This window comes from Hordeum vulgare, chromosome 5H (assembly GCF_904849725.1).
Source record: "Hordeum vulgare subsp. vulgare chromosome 5H, MorexV3_pseudomolecules_assembly, whole genome shotgun sequence".
NCBI classification, from domain to species: domain Eukaryota; kingdom Viridiplantae; phylum Streptophyta; class Magnoliopsida; order Poales; family Poaceae; genus Hordeum; species Hordeum vulgare.
Genome location: NC_058522.1, coordinates 356272927 through 356286982, shown reverse-complemented (window position 1 = coordinate 356286982; position 14056 = coordinate 356272927). Strand labels below are relative to the sequence as shown.

Below are 14056 nucleotides of genomic sequence, written 5' to 3'. Positions count from 1 at the left end.
CACAACATCTTGTTTGCACTTATAAAGCAAGTCGTTGGCAAAAAATACTTGCTACAAAACCTACACAACGACCACTTACATAGAACATGTTTTAAGCAATCGTCTAAATTACAAACTATTTCAACTAATGAATCTAGCAAATTACTCATGATTCATTTTCATTCCGTGCAACGCTTCATGGTAATGAAAGCTTACTGTCAAATTATTTCCAGTTATTAGATACTGGTCCTGAATCAAAGCTACTGTCACCTGTCCAATATCAGGCTTCATGACAGTAGGTTGCGTCTATGGAGTACATCACAAAATTTAATTTTGTGCAGTACCAGCGCAAGATTAAACAAGATATTATCTCACAGACATTCTCAATTAAACAGACAGCTTGTAGCCAAACCCCAAAAGAATTTGACATATGCCAAAAGAACGTGCTTACAAATGGAGCAAGGTTTGAATCTGGAATTCACATCCATAAGCCTTCTCTGGCGATCAAGTGTCAACTGCTACTACTATCCTAACCACGGACACTATACCATCCAAAAACTTTCTCCCAGCCAAACCTGCTGTCACCTGTCCAATATCAGGTTTCTTCACTCACAAAAAGTCAACCCTGCTGCACAACGACCTGACTAAAAGCCCACGTCAACAAAAGAACATCGAACTGCAGACGTCAGAATGCAGCCGTGGCAGTTCCGGGACTGTTGCTGCTGTTGATGACGAAGGGACACCACTCCCAGATGAAGTATCAGCAAACTCCTCGAATTTTATGAACTGGCTCATCTGCGCTGCTGCAAGGTGCGCGTAACAGATAGGTGCCACTGGAGAATATGAAAAACACAGCATTGGTCAAACGTCATGACAGACTTCAAAATACAAAAGGAAGCAAACTATGATATACTACATGTTAAACATACCCACAGATATTGCAGTGGTGCTCCTCTGGTACCTGCACGGCAAACACAATAATAATATCATCAACCACACTCGTAAGAAAGTAAAAGAACCATCACGTACTGTACAGTACTCCCTCCATTCCTAAATATTTGTCTTTTTAGAAATTTTACTACGGACTACATACGGATGTATATAGAGATAATTTAGAGTGTAAGTTCATTCATTTTGCTCCGTATGTAGTCCGTAGTTGAATCTTTAAAAAGACAAATATTTAGGAACGGAGGGAGTAACAGATTGGGAAGTAGCCGTGTACTTACACATAGGAAAGCGAAAGAACTAGTTTCTGGAGTTCATCTGGTGTGAAACCAATCTGATCAAGCAAGACATGATAATGGGTGGGCCTTGAGGTGCCCTACGAGGGAACACACATTTCACAGTATTTAGGATGCAAAATATATGCAACACATGAAAAGTCTGAAACACAATTAGGCAATTGATGGTAACATGCATAACTAGACGCTAATTTGACAGTATTTAGGGTGCCAAATAAAGCCTGACAGATAACTACGCAATCAGCAGTGAAATCACAAACTGCTTGAAATGATGCAATTTCCAAAATCTTGGGTCAGGAAGCAGGGAGACTTACTATAGGTCCCGCATGAGCACACATGTAGAAATCATACTGTTTCGGATGAACAATACCCGAGTCCACTACAGTCCCTGTTCATAAAACCAGAATGCAATTTAGTTCCTTAAATTGTTCTCTTTTCTTTGGTGCGGATGATAAGCACTCCGCTATGTTTGACATAGGATAATTGCATACCAGCTGGAACATTATCTGGTGCATCAGCTTGGAACAGTTTCGTGTGGTGATTCTTTTGAGCAATAATAACTGTAATCTTTGGAGGTGGCCCCTGACCCATATTCTGGTAAGCCTGCATCAACCAAAATCTGTAAAAAAAAAACATTTCCAGAAAACCAAGAGCTTCCCAAGCCAAATAAGTGCCAAGGACAACCTTTATTATTTGATCAACCTCGAGATTCAGTACTTGGCTAAACTGAGACTCACTCACACCATCCCTGCATATGTTGATCACATAAGAAAATGATGGAAGAATTCAAAATAATGGTAACTATTAAGTGCAGAAAACGTGCAGCTGAAACACAGGAGACAACAAAGACAAAGTTCTAATTTATGATGTCAATGCATTGAACAGTGCTATTGTTTCCACATACAAACAGCAAGCTAAGCTTGGACTTTTGCATGTAGAGAGAAATAATTCGTTCACAATATCGAGTTCTTCCTTGTATGGAATACCATGACTTTTTAAAATTATATAAGAAGCTACATAAATTAGTTCAAACAAGATGATGATTACTTAGAATGTAGCCTCTGTGGAAGTAAAGTCAGAAAAAATGTAAATATAGGAACACACACTAATAAATAAATATATATCCATTTTAACACACAAAAATGGAATAATACTGCAGCATATTCATCTTAAACTTCTGCATGAGGTGCAACTATGTCATTTTGATATGTTTCATGGGTGCCACATTACCACTACCATACTTAATTCTTGGTTATAAAGGAAAATAAATAACGAAAATGCTAGACTTACGTAAACTTTTACGCAAGGTTACGTAACCTCTCTATTAAGCTAATCAAACATCCGACTCCCTGAATTTCAGGGTGAGCCCGTGCATCCATTAAGACCCAATTAAACTGAGCCAAATCAGCACGTAACTATGCTAATCACGTAAACTTCCGTGGGTGTAGCAAAACTCAAGAAATAAAGGGCAGAAAGAAAAAATGGTTTACTAGTTCCAGTCCCTTTTTCTGTACATAGATAACTGAATGCTTGTGTAATGGACATCTCTCTTTGTCAAACAGAAAAAAGACTACTAAATGTGTTTTTTTTTCCTTTTTAAGGCTACATCAAGCTTTGATAATCCAAGCAAATAAGTTCAGGAGAGAACTTAACATACCTAAGGCCATCAGCATAACTATCAGAATGCAAAATTCCAAAATATGTATAACATGTCATGCCAATAATAATAAATACCTGAAAATGATTATCTGTTCTGGCTTTCTTTGTTGACTGGTTGTGTAGAAGTCTAGTAGAAGTTCCCTGGAATGCAAAGTTAAAACAAAAATATGTGACAGGCTTAGAACAACATACATACAATACAACTGAAAGAATGCCAGGTGTAAACAGAAATAACAGTAATGCCAGGTGTAAACAGAAATAACAGGTGATAAGAGAAGTCTACAGTACCTTATTATACCATCATCCTTTCCACTATCCAGTGGCTTAAAAAGAGAATCAATCATCTCAACCTTTGGAGACTGGGTCCGTACAGATGCCCTGTAGCGCGATATTAGTGGCCAACATCTAGATCCAACAACCTGCAGCATATACAGGGTAAATAAAAATCCCACAATGGCCCAACAAGAAAGAAAGTTGTACTCCCTCCGTCCCAAAATTCTTGTCTTAGGTTTGTCTAGAAATGGATGTATCAAAATACTAAAACGTGACTAGATACATTCATATGTAGACAAATCTAAGACAAGAATTATGGGACGGAGGGAGTATCATATATACTGCTAAATCAGATGTTCAAAATAGTGATTCAAAAGTTATGGATTTGCTATTGTTCATTGAATGGTGCAGACCCTTCTTTATAAATTGCACAGACTATGTGTGCTACATATCCATCTAAACTATGCTGCTACTTTTAGGAGTACTCAAAAGAATGGAAACACAAGATATTTGCTTGATGCAAGTACTGCAGAGAGGGAAGAAGACATACAGCAGCAATTGATGGTATATCTGATCGACCTGGAGAACCATGTGAAACATCCATTCCCAAAATTATTGTGGGTATCTTATTGATAACTGGAATCGTACGGCTATGCTCCAGTGCCAGCTTAGAGTTCATTCCGCCAAGCTATTAACAAAAATAAACATGTTAAGAGTTCATCCTACCAAGCTATTGTAAGTGAGGTAAGACAGTTGGGTCAAACCTAACAGGCACAATCAGATAAAGAGACAAGTATATGTACCTTAGCATTGATCTTTAGAAGAACATTGGTGAAGTATTGATCATTCATCTTAGTACTAGGAACAATGCATTGAGTGACAATACCCATCTCATGAAGATTTTTCTTCTTCCATGGGCCTTCAAAAGAGTAAAAGAAGATTGTTACATGAAGAATCCAAGAGCAGCAACAGAATATTGTTTAACATATTACCATAAATATCACAATTCTTCCTCTCTGGTAAAACACATAGCAGAAATTCCGGAGGACCAGGAAGGTTTGCTTTAACTTTTTCAAACATTCTTTCAACTCTTACAATGGGAGCACATCTCCTAGCTTGGTTATCTTCATCCACCAGGCTGTAAGGACCTTCGATGATCTATGCAAGACAGGAAGATATAAAATATATGGCCAACATATGTCATTACAAGACAAGCTACATACTGTCATGCTTTACTGCAAAATAAAGGAGTCATGGAAGAACTTACAATGCCTTTGGTTCGTCCACAGTTTATCAGATCTCTTGATATCCGGCTCATGTCACAACGAGCAGAGAAGTTCACAATTGCCCAACGCTCGATACTGACAGGCTCAAATAATTTCTGCAATAGAACAATAGTAACAAATGTAATTCAAGTTCAGTACAAAATACTTTTATTACTTGTGACGTCACAAGTAACCAAGTAGCAACCTTGTTATTATAATTCCACCTGCCCTTGAATGGAACACAATCTTGACTATTTCCCACAACCAACTGGAATAACATATCAGGAACAGTTTGAAAACATTAGTCATGTATGAAAAGAGCAAAATGTAAAATAGATTAGGTCTAACCATTGGTGCAGGCAGAACACGACCATCAACACGCGTGAGTTGATTATCAATTTTAATGCCACAAGAAGAAAATATTGGGTCATCATCATATCTGTTACTTTTTACTGCCTGTAAATTGCATGTCAGTAGCTAAGGAAGAAACTAGAAGTTGTAACATCTCAACAGAAGTCAACAAACCCACATCAGTAACAACTCTCATGCGATCCTGAGGTTTCTGTCGTGATTTTTCAACTAATGTCGTTCTTTGCTGAGAAGACAGCGCCTTCGTATAACGTTGAAGTGATATCATGTTAGCCAGCTGCACCATCAAAAGGAAGACATATATCACAGCTTGGACTTTGTGTGCAGCCAACAACTAAAACTGGTGAGACACACATAAAATGAATAAACAGTCAAGGCTACAACCTCAATTGGGAGATAATTCGGGCGTTTCGGTTTTCCCACATCAAGACATGGTAGATAAGGCTTCTCCAAAAACACCTGCTTGGATTTAAAATATTCCTCAACAGTAATATCAACAGTTTCACCTTCACTGCTTCCACTCCGAACTTTCATTGGAAATCTGCGGATCAATGTAATTTCGACATGACTAAAGAAGGTTGTAGACTTGTAGTAACTAGTAACTATCAAATAAACTAATATCTCCAGTAAAATAACATTTGTGTAAAATAACGTTTGTGTTCCAAGTGGCTCTGAACATTGTTTTTTGCATAGCATTATACAGACAATTGATGTGACAACTATATTTTTTATATCATGATTTCAGTCTATATATTTACATAGATATTACTGCTGAAAGTTATACAAAATTAACTGTGTGAATCCTACAGCAGTATGTTCTTATAACTGGAGGGAAGAAAGTCAAGGCAGGTTGGATAAACAAGATATAGAAATGGAATAAGGATAAATGTGGAATAGGAATGAACCCATTTGTGAGAAAAATAATGAATAACGCAATGCAGGAATAGAGCCATACGTCTGTCTAGAACAAGGCTGATCACTAAGCCCAATGATCTTAAATTCCATGTTGTTGTGTGTAGCTTTAACTCTCAGGTTTTTCAACATTCTCTTTGCCTGCAAGATATATATAAATACAAGTTTGTGACAAGTTCTAAAAATATGCATCATGAAAAGAAAAAAATAAGCAAAGAAAATATATATTCAGTAGAAAAATAAAAGCTGGGATATCAGGCAGTGCTATAACATCATGAACCTTGGGCCAGTCAATGTCTCTAATGTCTCTGACATTTTGATTTGTAAGGAGGAAGTTGACAACAGGTCCAGGGGTCACAATCATAGTAGTGGAAACATCTGTTTAACATAGATGTGACACATCAGTTTCTCATGATTAGCAAAGTAGATCAAAATACACAAGTCGACCGAAGAACACATACCCATGTTTAAAGATAAACCATTCATTGTAGTACGGAAGCTAGAATGGAGTCCACGACAACCACTGACTCCACCAGTTAAATCAACTAAATTTCTACTGTCATCACTAAAAAATGATTGTCTAACAAGTAGACAACCTCTGGATACAAACAAACCATAATTACAATCAGAACGAGACTGAAGAGGTAAACAGAGTTTAAAACTACACTATCCATACCGCTTAGCCTGCTGTTGCCTTAAAACAATGTCAAGGACTCTCAGAGCATCCTGGGCATGATCCGAGTCGCTTCCTTGAAGCGCTAGGGCAACTGATCTGAGGGGAATCCTTGCTGCGTAACTTATACCCACTACGAACTGTTTTGGAAGATGTGACCTCTTTACTCGTTTCTTGTCGCCTGGGCCAGGGCTTTCATGTCCTGGACTCCCACCAACAGCCCTGAAGGCATTAACAAAATATATTATCCATGTTGCCATTGAAAAAATCTGGGACCTTAATGAGTATGATACCACAACAAATATCACTACCAGAACTAACAGCCACATAACAATCCTTTGTGGCTTAACAAAGATAAAATATCACTACCAGAACTAACAGCCACATAACAATCCTTTGTGGCTTAACAAAGATATATAGCAAATAAAACTTCAACGCAGCAATCCCATGGGGGTGAACCATTTCAAGTAGAAATTCAACGCAGCAATCCTATGGGGGTTGACCATTTCAAGTAGAAATTCAATGCAGCAATCCCATGGGGAATAACCATTTCAAGTAGAACTTTCTGTCAAATATGGATGTTTTCCCCACTTTTTTTACCACGAGTATTTATGTGTACAAAAACAGACAATAAAAAAGCTAGACTATGGATGAGGACAGTTGGCTACAAATGTAAAAAAAATATCAAAAAATCCTGATAGTTGGAACTGAAATACCAGTAAACGAACAACATGACAGCAGCATGTAGCAATGTGATGAAATTATGATTGTATGCATCTAACAAATGAGACCTCCAAAGGTATTCTGTCATTGCTAAAGTGAAAAAATTAGACACCATATTGCCACAAGTGGAAAAAATATCGACCAAATAAGGAACATATGAATTTGTTCTGACATAGTTTGCCACAACGGGGAAGTGGGCAGTGCGGACACTAAGAACAAGAAAGGGTTTCCCATAAAAAAGAACAAAAATGGATCATTATCCAACTACTTGCACTTGGCAAATTCATCAGCTCACATAGTATGCTATGTTTGACGATACATGCGTACCTTGCAGATGTTTCCTCCATAATAACAGTGAACTCGAAGTTGTTCTGTGGAAGAGGTCCAACAGTAAATAGACATTTCTCGCCATCGTATGCAAAATCCTTTCCAGCAAGCTCAGAACTGTATGTTTGCAACATTTTATCGATGACCTTCCGGCCAATGCCCTTGCCTTCAACCACCTGATCGTCATCAGATTTGATGGACACCTGCAGCATAATCACAAATTTCAGAACAAGCATTGAACAACAATTATCAAATGCTTGAGAAAAGAATAACAAATGCAGAAATTCAGAATTGTTCATTACACTGTATTGGTAGAAAACTGCATCAATCCCACTAAGCTTCACAGCAAAGTGATTTGACAGCAACCTAATGGGCTTTCCTTCACGGCCCAAGCCACGCCGTGCCATTGCTGTGCGTTTAACAGTGTCATTCTTATGCACTTGTACAGCTCCACCCGTTTTAGCCGCCATATAATCAGGTACCTAAATGAAGTCAATTCTAAGGTCAATTGATACAAAGAACATGAGGTGAACAGAAGCGGGAGATAATCCATACACATTTTTCTTGGAAACAATCTGGGGAAACAATGTTGGCCAGCAAGGGCAATTTAAAAGGTATGATCAAAACATGACAATAAAGTGGTAAAAAGGAAACATCAAACATGGCAAGGGCAAGGAGAAATTACAGGACACTTGGCACACACTAAAATTGAATGTGAGAAATTTAAACACATTGTGTTTCGTACAAGGCAGAACAGAGCTGTACATAGGTTAATTTTATAGAAATGTTTTTATATTCTTGATGAAAGCAAACCATGTTAGGCTCTTTGATTCACAGGATAATGAAAATGTAGGAACTGGGGGGGGGGGGGGGGGGGGCGGACGGACAGGAATAGGAGGATTGCATGTACAAAACAGAAGATTGTAAAAACACAGGAATTTTGCGGAATTGGGAATTTGACTCACAGGAATAGTGAAAACAGGAATCCTAAAAAAGCATAGTCAAGTCAAGGTTAAACATATGCAAAGGTAAGATTACGTTGTTATTATGCAACTTATGCCTTTGCCCTTGTTCTTTGTGCAAAGGAATGAAAAAAAGAGACAGAGATGTGAGTGGATTGTAAAATTCCGTTGTTTCTCCTTTGAAAGTCAAACCATAGGAAAATGTGTCAGCAAAGGAAAATTTCCTATTCCTATGTTTTCCCTCCACTTCTCCTATGAATCAATGCAACAAGTTATAAGTCAGTGATACGTTACTCTTTTATTATTTTGTATGAAAATATTTTAGTTAAATAATTGTAAAACAAAAAAAATCGGTACCTGAAATAAAAAACTAGAAGAACAAATACAAAGAGGCAACAAGCACAGCAGCTTCTTGTCTGTGGGGATTTTTCATTTTAAAGGGGATACTACTGCAGCATATGAATAGAACACTGAGGTTGTCTATTAATAGAACTAGAAGTAGCTTAACAAAACATATCATAACTGGTCTAAGAACTCAGCCAAGCATTAGCCCTTAACATGCAGTGTTCCTGCATGGTCTCCGGAAAAAAGTGAGCTCTCCAAATACATAATGTTTGTACAACCAACGAGGCAGCACCGCGAGCAGATATTTGAATATTTTCTGTCGACATATATAATATACTTGCATCTAGATCTAAGATGTACTACATTCGACCCCAAAAATTATACTAAGTGTGATCATTAGCAATATCTGGTATTTCACTAGGTCTACCGCCAGCCATAAATAAACACGAATGGTATGTTTGCACCCACATATTAGCATCCAGAAGGAAAATGGAATGAAACGAATACAGTTGAACTTTGCATACAAGTCTACAACAACATGTACACATAACTCAAGTCCGTCCAAGTAGCACCAGCACTTCAGGACCAGTTGCTGAGACATATGGTGGAGCACCCAGGAAAAGATAGGTCGTGGCAAAATCCCTACAACAGTAAAACGGCAGAGAACCAGAGCAATTTTGACAAAACTTCGACCAAATAAAACACATCCGTAGATTACTGTTTAAACCTTAGGAACAGTGGCGAAGATGCAAGATAGAAACAGGGCATAAGAAAGTTCCAGAAACACACTACAAGCACCTGAAAGTGACCGCTGGTCCATAAAAGTACATCCAGAACACAGAAGCATTATAAGGATCATGAACGAAATACTATATTGAAAGCACTGTAACTATATTGTTCGCGACTGCAGAACTGGAATCTGAAAATGAAAGTACACGAGGAACTAAAAATGGTGGGCCTGCAGAACTCTACGTCCAGACCAGAAACAGCATCAAGAAAGGTTCTATCAATCTATGGTGAATACAAACAGGGAGAAATTGAATCAACTTAGTTATTTCAATAAATAAATAAATAGGCGCAATGAAATCCACCAAACAGGAGACCGGGGGAAATCAAGCCAAATCCAAACCCGAACCACGCAAATAGAGAATATGAAGCAAACTAGTACCAATCCAAGCCAATGTTCCTATCAACGCAGAAGTAGGCAGCAAGTGCGGAAGCGGAGATTTATGCCACGATAAAGCAAATGCCCTTTTCAGAGTTGCAAACCCAAAACAATGGAAACTCGCGTGCACCAGCAGAGCATGAGATTATTGCACCCAAACCTCCCGGGTAAAGCAGTTCGATCACGAAATAAGAACCAAACACCTAACCGGTCATGAAGAAAATAACCGCGCAGAGAAATGCTTCTGCCTCCGTACCAACAATCGGATGCACGCAGTGAACAGGACGGCCTGACGGTCTCAATCGTCTATCTAGAGATGAAAAATCGCTAGGATCAGGGGCAGCGTCTGCAATATCACACAGCAATCTCAAATCAAACAACCCGGAACCCCTAGCCCCTGACCAATCACATTGGGCAGAACCCAAATCCCCCAAAATGCTCACCGAATCGAACCAAACACGCGCCGTGGAACGGAGGGAGCGAGACCAGCGCTAGCACCGGGCTCCCAAGATCGATCACACGAACCTCTCAACGCAATCAGCCTCGAATCCAAAGCGACGCAGAAACCCCGAAACGCCCACATTGCACAGAACCGAAATCCCCTACCAAACACGCGCCGTGGAACCGGGGGAGCGCGACGAGCACCAGCACCGCGCTCAGAAATCGAATGCACAAACACCGCGAGCCCAACTACCTAGAGTCGGAGCAACACGAAATCGAAGAACGCCTCGCGTTACGCAGAACCCAAACCCCCCAAAACCTCACATGGACGAGCCACAAAAACCCTCAAAACCCCACGCCAGATCGAACCAAGCGCTGCGGAACCCAACGATGTGAGCGCGAGCAGATACGAACTCACCTTCCAGAGCTCGCCCGGAGATGCGGAACCCTCTCGCCTCCGTCCCCTTCAATTCCGCCCGCCTCCGCACCTTTGGGAGATGGAAGGAAGAGAAGAGGTGAAAAAGGAAGGCGGGGCGGAGGACGCCAGACGGCGGGGGATGGATTTGGGAGGAAATGGGAATGGGACCGACTATAATGAGTTGGCCAGCGCTTCGTGCCTTCTCCGCACCGTGAGCACGCGGATCTCGTCCGTCGGTTTGAAAATAGACGGCTGCTTACGGTGGGTTTTTCTTTTTCTTCTCAGCAGGTTTTCGGTTTATAGTTTTGTGAACCGGATGTGCTAAACGGCTAAGGCCTCGTTTGAAACCATTCAGATTATATAATTTAATTTTTATAATTTATTTTGTTTTTTCAAACAGAAAAGATTATGGTGTAGATTATGAAAATTAGATGAACAGATTATTAAAAACTCATAATATACTCTACCTTAGGTAAAATCAGATTATGGATTGCTAATGATTCATTATCTTTGTAAAGTTGGAGATAATTACATTCCTGTCACCGCCATCCTCTTTTTAAGAAAAACAGAGGACAGACAGGTCATTGTGCACTATAGAACTTATATTACACTTTATATAATCTAGCCTCCAAGCATATCCACCTAAATTATTTTCATAAACGAGATTATATAATCTATCTTCATAATCTAGATTATTATAATTTATTGTGGTTCCAAACAGGGCCTAAACCACAGCGTGGCCACGCGGCACGGGCGCACGCCCCTAGTTTTACTGGTGTAAAGAGGTAAAACGAGAGAGGAGCGAATTATGCAAAAGAACACTTAGAGCATTACACGCGGAGCCTCAAAACCTACTCAAACGTCCGAACAAGCCGTTCGCTCACTGTCTGGTCACAAAAATTTGACCTAGACGGACCTCTCAAACCGGCCTAAAACGCTCGGGCTAACCGACACTCCCATTTCCAGCCCAAATATGGGGGATATGGGGGAGCCCGGCAACACCCGCCTGGCCCGGCCTGCCCGTGCTGACCCGCATCTATCCCACATATATTCGTCTTCATCCGCTCGCCCCAAAAAACCATAGCCACTTCACTCCACTCCCATCCACCACCCAAGCTCACATCTGGCATGGAGGACAGCAGATCTGAGTCCTTCACCTCCAGATCCGTCGACCATGAGCTCATTTCACGCAACCCCGAGGAGGAGATGGTCGTCTGGCTTGCGCTCCACCTCTCCCGGGAGCCGGCCGCACGGTGGTAGCGCTCGGACTCGCAACGCCGGAAATCCATTGCTTCCGTACAACTGGTGCTTGGATCCGGTGTTGCTGCCTCACCGGATGCGGTGCGGTCCATCTTGCGTCCGAACGTCATGGCGGAAGTGCAGCCCCTCCGTTGGCGCGCCGAGCACGAAGCATGGCCGACCTTGGACGATGTCATAGCGCGGCATGCCCGCCAGGCGAGGCAGCGGACACGGGATGCGACGGAGGCCCTCGCGACGGCGGATGTTGGAGAGGCGGAGTTACACTCTCCGGCGCCGTGTAGGATGCATCAGTGTGGTCGACGCAAACTGCGTCGTGGTGGATGTCGGCTCCTTCCAGGAAGGATCTGTCATCGACCACACGCCGACTGGCACCGCCCGGGTTACGGGCTCCGACGAGGAAGAGTAGGACATGGGAGACGGGAGGAGCTCGACTCCCATGAGCCAACTAGTGTCCCATGTCTTACTCTACCTCGTCGACGATCGGAACGACACTATGAGGGGCGCAGCCAGCCGTTGTACATGGGCACGGCGGAGCCGGACGAGCTCCACTTAGTATTAGGTTTACGTTGAACGCAATATTTGAGACGTGACCGGTGAGTATCCGTGGACGCGCCCGGACACGTCTGCAGGCGTTGGAGGGACCGGATTTGAGGGGTCCGATTATAGATACTCTTCCTCTCATTGATGAATGTTGGGGTATATATAACTGGGTACAAAGGCGGTTACATTGGAACGGTTGTCGATAGTGGAACCGACATAAGTAGGGATTAACCCTTTAATTAAACTAATTAATTAATTCCTAACATTCCCCCTAATCAATGCTTGTCTTTATGAATATATAAATCATCTTGATAAAGACTCCTCCTTGTATGTGTTTGCCTTTGAAAATGTTCACCATCTTCATTTTGAGAAATATTCCTCCAAAACCCCTTTCGGAAAAATATAAGGAGAATAGTATTTGATATGTTGTTAAAACTCCTTAAAACCTGTGATAAAAAAAGGAGAAGATGATACAACATACTATTATTATTGTCTCGTGATAACTCATCTGAGAAAACCTTTGTAGAAGGAGAAAACTCATCTTTGAGTTTAGAGAACAACAAATATGTCTTGAGTACTTCCTTTGAAAACCACGATAGGGAATATAGAAAGTATGACATATGATCTTTGAGAATATATTGCCTCATTAAAAACCATTATGAGAAACTTTGAGAGAAAACTCATAAGGGGAAAGAGTGCAACCTTACATGCCATTGAAAACTCCTTTAAAACCCAGTGGGAAAAATATAAGGAGAAAATGATATGGCATATAGAGACAATTGTGTTCATATTGACTCGTTAAAAACCTTTATGAGAAACCATTAGGGAAAAACTCATCAAGTGAAAAAAGTACGAGATATGCAATCTGATGATTGTTAATACGTTATAGTTTGGGAGATTACTCACCCTGAACTTTGCAAATATGGAGGATGTCTCATACCAATTCCATTGACATGAACATGATATTGTGAATAATTTGTTGGATTTTCATAGTATTTTGTGCGCAAATTATTTCCTCGGTTTTCTATAATCCACGAGGATAAGTAATTTTCGAGCAATGTGCTTTTGTTAGGGATAGCACTTGATACTGCTCTTCATATAACGTGTAGGTATTGAGTAACACAAGTGGAAGCATCTTGATAAATCAAGTTATGTGATTCTGATGAATCTCAGCCACATGATTTTGAGCATGGTTAATCATTCTGCTAAGCCATGCATATTTTGCAATGCTTTTAGATAACGCAATTATGTTAGAATGATAGGTGGAAATAACTATTAAAGTCCATTTAGATGACTTCCATATGAAGGCTATTCCATAAAATCCAGTCATTGATATGACGTCGTTGGGATTAAATAAAGTGCTAATATCCTTGCACCATATCATGGTCATATCTTCTATTTCCTGATGGAAATATCCATGGTTTATTATAAGCTTTAGATATAGGATGATATTTCTTATATCAACCATATACCTTTTGTTGGGGTTGCACCGTGAAGAAACATA

At 40.4% G+C, this 14056-nt stretch overlaps 1 protein-coding gene across 1 annotated transcript; it reads right to left on the bottom strand.

Moving 5' to 3' along the window:
- Nucleotides 1-345: 345 nt before the first annotated feature.
- Nucleotides 346-10903, bottom strand: LOC123395895 (protein argonaute 16-like). The gene is given in 24 exon segments (XM_045090922.1): nt 346-695; nt 697-812; nt 909-940; nt 1206-1300; nt 1535-1608; nt 1712-1823; nt 1905-1968; nt 2955-3020; nt 3168-3298; nt 3703-3840; nt 3956-4071; nt 4145-4310; nt 4420-4533; nt 4623-4685; nt 4766-4873; nt 4947-5063; nt 5171-5327; nt 5742-5839; nt 5979-6076; nt 6160-6296; nt 6375-6593; nt 7422-7624; nt 7724-7903; nt 10753-10903. Coding segments are annotated over 23 exon segments (2664 nt in total). The 5' UTR covers nt 7892-7903; nt 10753-10903; the 3' UTR covers nt 346-623.
- Nucleotides 10904-14056: the final 3153 nt, after the last annotated feature.